The sequence below is a fragment of the Medicago truncatula genome, chromosome 4 (assembly GCF_003473485.1).
Source record: "Medicago truncatula cultivar Jemalong A17 chromosome 4, MtrunA17r5.0-ANR, whole genome shotgun sequence".
Taxonomy (NCBI): domain Eukaryota; kingdom Viridiplantae; phylum Streptophyta; class Magnoliopsida; order Fabales; family Fabaceae; genus Medicago; species Medicago truncatula.
Genome location: NC_053045.1, coordinates 28,705,833 through 28,711,756, shown reverse-complemented (window position 1 = coordinate 28,711,756; position 5,924 = coordinate 28,705,833). Strand labels below are relative to the sequence as shown.

Here is a 5,924-nt window from a genome sequence, read left to right as displayed (position 1 = left end):
ATTTTTTGTTTTTATCTTAAATTATAAGTCGCTTTGCAATAATAATAAATCATTAACGTTAGTTTTTCTATTATACTCAAAACTATTTAATTTATATATATATATATATATATATATATGTTAAATTCTTTAATTTATCTTTCTCATATAATTATTTATCAAATAAAAAAATATTTTTCACCACAAAAAAAAAGACAAAATATTTTTGATTATTTTGAATGACTAATTTTTTTTTTAGGGAATTTAAATGACTAATTTAGCTACTCCAAATATCACGAAAGTGATATCTAAACTTATTTTAATAAAAAAAAGAAAAGAGCATACAAGCATTAAAAAGAATTAAAAGACAATAAATATGTTTCCAAAATTGTAATAAGAACTGTCCCTTTCTCTCACATTCATATTTTACATTTTCCCGGCAACACTATCAAAACCCTAATCCCCAAAATTTCCCTTTTCAATTAGGGTTTACACTTTTCTCAATCAGATTCATTTTCACTCACTCCAACAATTGGATCCAAAATCTCAGATTCATTTTGAAGTGAATGGAGAGAAAAGGAATCAACAATGATTACAGTTCAGAAGATGAAGGTACTGAACACTATAGGCGTGGTGGGTATCATGCTGTGAAACTTGGTGATGCTTTCAACAATGGCTGCTATGTTGTTCAATCTAAGCTTGGTTGGGGTCATTTTTCTACTGTTTGGCTTGCTTGGGATACTCTCAAATCGGTGGGTGTTTCCTTTTTAACTAGTTCATTGATTTATTACCTGTTTTTGTTTTTGTAATTTTTTGTGTGATGTGTTCGTCGTTGATATCGCGTATCATTAGAGTTTTCCGTAGTAATTACGAAATTACGACTTTGGTTTTAATGTAGAAATAATAACCAATGTGGGTTGGGTATCAGTGGCGTATTCAGGACCCTGATCTAGGGGTTCGAACTTTAGAGTTATCGAGATAGTGGTGTAAAAAGAAATTTTTAGGGGTTCAAAATGTGAAATATATAGGGTTATATTTGCATTGCTTTTTAAAGTTTAGGGGTTCAATTGATCCACCTCAAATGAGCTAGATTCTTCCATGCCCACGTGACGAAACAAGGTTTGAATCTCGGCTGGGAAAGTTACCCACATTTATGTCTGACACAGGATTATTTTTGGTCGAGGAAACCTATGAAAAACAAAAAATACTAGGAAATAGTAATTAGCTTGAGAATAGGAAATAAAATGATAAAATTGTGATGTTTTTGTAAATACTACCAAAAATATAGAATGAATTACATACATATCCATATTCATATGCAGTTACAGTTTCTTTTGGTAATGATGCACACCTGATGTCACATTAGTATCAATACTAGTGAAATCATAGAAGAGTCTATATTTTGGTCCTGGAAATTTGTAAAGGTTGATCAATGTAGTCCCTCATACATATGAAATAGTAAATTAGTCCCTTTTAATTGAAGAACGTCAATCAATTTTGCCACTGCATCAAAATATTTCTTTAGTAAATATGCATAAAATTCAAAACCAATGGAAGATTGACAAATTGGCTTGAATAGTCTCTTGCTGTATTAAGATAAGCATACGACCTTTAAAAATGTTTTTCTTATTTTAGAAAAAAGGACTAAATTGACCGACGTTTGATTTAAGGGACTCAATTGCTATGTTGCAAATTTGAGGGACGAAATTGATTGACCCTTACAATTTGAAGGATTAGAATGTTGATTTACTCAACATAGAACAAACTTCCTAACTCGTGTTTGATGCAGATCTGATAACAAATTACTGCCCTTACTTGATATTTTTGGATTTCTGAACTCTGTTAATGATTTGGAAAGTTTTTTGTTTGTAGCGTTATGTGGCCCTTAAAATTCAAAAGAGTGCGCAACACTACACTGAAGCTGCAATGGATGAAATAAAGATTCTCAAACAAATTGAAGAGGGAGACCCTGACGACAAAAAATGTGTTGTGAAGCTTTTGGATCATTTTAAGCATTCAGGGCCTAATGGTGTGCATGTGTGTATGGTTTTTGAATTCCTTGGTGATAATCTTCTCACCCTTATCAAATATAGTGACTATCGTGGAGTTCCTCTCTCCATGGTGAAAGAGATATGTTTTCATGTTCTAGTGGGCTTGGATTACTTGCACCGTGAGCTATCTGTCATACACACTGATTTGAAGCCTGAGAATGTGTTACTTCATTCACTGATTGATCCGTCAAAGGATCCAAGGAAATCTGGTGCTCCACTTATCCTTCCAAACACCAAGAATAAGGCTGTGTCTAATAATGACATTACTCAAAACTGTAAAATTGGGAATGGAGATCCTACGAAGAACCAGGAGAAGAAAATGAAGGGAAAGGGTAAGAGGGTGGCTCAAGGCTGTGTTGAGAAGGAAAGTCCAGATGAATCTGGGGAGGATTGTAAAGAACCTGAGCAGGATAATTGTAACAATGTGAAATCCTGTGTAGAATCTGTTGAAAACAAACCCAATAGCTCTTCGAGTAAAGGTGAATCAACACAGACCATTGAAAAAGACCTTGCACCAGGAAATGACGCTCATAAGAAAAGTAGCCGTTCCATGAGAAAGAAGCTGCTGGCAGCTGTTGATCTTAAGTGCAAGCTGGTTGATTTTGGTAATGCTTGTTGGACTTATAAACAGTTCACAAATGATATTCAAACAAGGCAATATAGGTGTCCTGAGGTCCTTCTTGGTTCTAAGTACTCAACTCCAGCAGATATGTGGTCCTTTGCTTGCATCTGCTTTGAGCTTGCTACTGGTGATGTTCTTTTTGATCCTCACAGTGGTGACAACTATGATAGGGATGAGGCAAGTTCCCCTGTTTAGTACTAAGAAACTACTGTTTTGCTTTATTTTGTGCTATTATTATTTGATGTTGTTAATTTAATTGTGATAATCTTTATTAGGCTTTGAAAACTGATTTGCTACTGAGTGTTTTCTGAACAGAGTGGAAGCTTTTTTGTCCTTAAATTTTTGGTTGGTTATTATACAACTTATTGTTCAACCTTTTCATGCTTTTACACTCGTATACTACCTTCAACGATTTTCTGTCCAAAACCGTGAAAAAGTGTATGCGGCTGGTACTCGATCAAAGTTGGCTGCTGCTGGTAACGTCTCTACAGCTCTCTGCAGTGCCGCTGCTCAATCGAGTTAAACATCCAACCAGCAGCATACACCTTTTTTCATGGTTTTGGGCGGAAAATCCAAAGGTTCAACCTTGCTGTCGTTTAATAAGATAAATGACCTTGTTCTTCTAAAATAAAGATAAAGAATCTGTTTGAAACTTTTAATTAAGTTAAAGGTTCTCTGGTACAGTTTTGCATATATTTAATTATCTACCGACTTTAGTAAATTATTTAAAGAAGAAGGTAAATGCCATATTTTGGAAATAATTATATGCCAAGAGATAGCTTTAAATTGTAATGCTGAAAGCTTTGCTTAAGCTATAGAATTATAATTTATAGTTTGACAATGGGAGATACTATTATGGGGTTCTAAGGCCTAGTAAAATAATACAGGATTTGTCTAGGATAGTTCATAAACATTTTCCTCCTAAACATAATATTATCATGCTTGTCTCTTGATTCTGATTTATATATGCACTCCTTATAATTTTCCTTTGTGCTTGGCATTTGGAACTGGAAAACATAATTTGGATAAAACATGACCTGTTATTTCAACAAGAATTTGCAAACTTCTCAATTTTGAATTGTTTTGCTGTTACCCTGTTGATCTTAGAATCGAGGCTTCACTATGATTCTTTGTTGCTAATTAATGAAAATTTTGAATTAATAATTGGAAAAATAGTTAAAATCACCGAGACTTGAAGCCCATATCATATAAAGTTTATATTTTGTCCTCTTACGATTTACATAAAATGTTGACATCGATTCTAATGGTAAACATATAAGATTTGACTCAACATAAATTAAAGAGATCGATATAGGTCAAAGCTTCCCATTCTTGTGGAATATCTTTAAAAATTTGAAAAGAATGCACTGGCTTCCTGAATTTAGCTTAATCAGTGGATTGATAAATGATATCTATTTGTTTTACAGGATCATCTGGCATTGATGATGGAACTTCTTGGAAAGATGCCTAGCAAGGTAGGAAAGTTATCTGCTCTGGTGGAAATTGTGAAGTTACATGTCATCGATTTTACATGTTTAATAAACACTATTCATTTTTATTTTATTTTTTGATAATTGTGTACTCAATTTGTCTCTTAATGAGTTTTTTTTTTGCTTAAAGAAAAACGAAACAATAGGGTCCTGGAAACAGCCTCTTGTGTAAAAAACAGGGTAAGGCTGCGTACAATACACCAAAATGGTGGGACCCCTTCCCGGACCCTGCGTATGCGGGAGCTTTAGTGCACCGGGTTGCCCTTTTTTTAAATAAAAACAAAACAATAGGGTATAAAATACTGCATTTCATTCTGAAAATTGGATGTCAACAGCAAAATTTAATCAAATATTTCTTGCAGATTGCACTTGGTGGCCGCTATTCCCGAGATTTTTTCAATAGACATGGTGACTTGAGGCACATCCGTGAGTTGCGATTCTGGCCGAAAAAAAAGATTCTGATGGAGAAGTATAATTTCAGTGAACAAGATGCAAATGAAATGGCTGACTTCCTTCTTCCAATACTTGATTTTGACCCTGAAAAGAGGCCAACAGCTGCTCAGTGCCTTACCCATCCATGGATAAGTGCAGGTCCTCGAACTCTTGAGCCCTCACTGACTAGTACACAACCTGATGCAATCAATGAGCATTCATTTGAAAAGAGAAGGAAGGACAAGGAAAAGGCTGAGCAGGAGTTGGTGGAAGTTGGTGTTAGGAATATAGCTATTAATGGATCTCCTATGTCACTCAAAAACTCCCGACCCGTAAAGTCATCAACATAGATGCAAATTCGTTTGTCGTCAACCTCTAAAGCCATTAGTGAAGAATATCCAACCTGTTTTTGTTTTGCTTTTTTTTTGCATGGACACATCTTGTTGGTTCTTGGAACTTGAATTCTATGGAAGAGTAGTGCTAACATCACACTCTTTTATTGGTTGAAATTTGAATGAATTCCACTAAATCACATTGGCCCTACAAGGATTTCAACCAACAAAAGAGTGTGTATTGAAAATAGTTTGTTGGAGAGTGAGTTGCTAGCATGATTTTCTGTGTATTACAGACTTGTCATCGAACTTGTGATTTGGGAAGCCCTTCTTTCACCATAAACTAGTATTACAGGGGTTGCTTCAAATCTAATTTATCAGTGCTATTTATAAACTGATGTTTTGCGATTGTTTGCAACTTCTAGACTGTGTTTTTGTCTTCCCGTAATAGTATTTTAGGGATTTGTATGAGTCAATTCTCTGCGTCTTACTTGGTGGCTGTGGACTTCACTCTTTTTTAGTATGAGTTTATGGTGCATTTAACTTAGGTTAGTGTTCATTGTATATATATAAATGCTGACATATTGTATATTTTTCTGGATTTGAATTCCTGCTTTTGTTAATGTAGCAAAAATTGAAAAATAATATTTAGAGTTTGGTTATGCCAAACAATATCCAGTGTTTGTTTTCATATTTACTTCATTTCATTCTGAAACTTGGATAATATCAATTTGCTCAACTGCATAATTTGATCAATTATTCTGAAATAAAAGAGTGCGTTGAAGACTGTTTGTTGGAGAGTGCTTAAACTGATTTTTTTTTTAATTTTTTTTTTTATAAGTTTTTGCAATTTCTCCTAGATTACACTTTGGCTTTCCAACACGGTGTACCTTGATGATTTGTACATTTTGAATGAGTGTTTTTTCATAGACAAATGTTAGCAATGTCACTATGTCAGTAGCTATCTCAGTTTCTTGGGATCGAACCTAAGACCTCCTTTAAACTGCTTCAACATCCC

General features: G+C 34.2%; 1 protein-coding gene across 1 annotated transcript; it reads left to right on the top strand.

Annotated features, from left to right (window-relative positions):
- Positions 1 to 375: 375 nt before the first annotated feature.
- On the top strand, positions 376 to 5,474 carry LOC25492350 (SRSF protein kinase 2). The gene is made up of 4 exons (XM_013600447.3): positions 376 to 731; positions 1,852 to 2,829; positions 4,080 to 4,127; positions 4,505 to 5,474. Exons 1-4 carry the CDS (start codon positions 546 to 548, stop codon positions 4,922 to 4,924), a joined length of 1,632 nt encoding a protein of 543 aa, XP_013455901.1. The 5' UTR covers positions 376 to 545; the 3' UTR covers positions 4,925 to 5,474.
- The last annotated feature ends 450 nt before the right edge of the window (positions 5,475 to 5,924 follow it).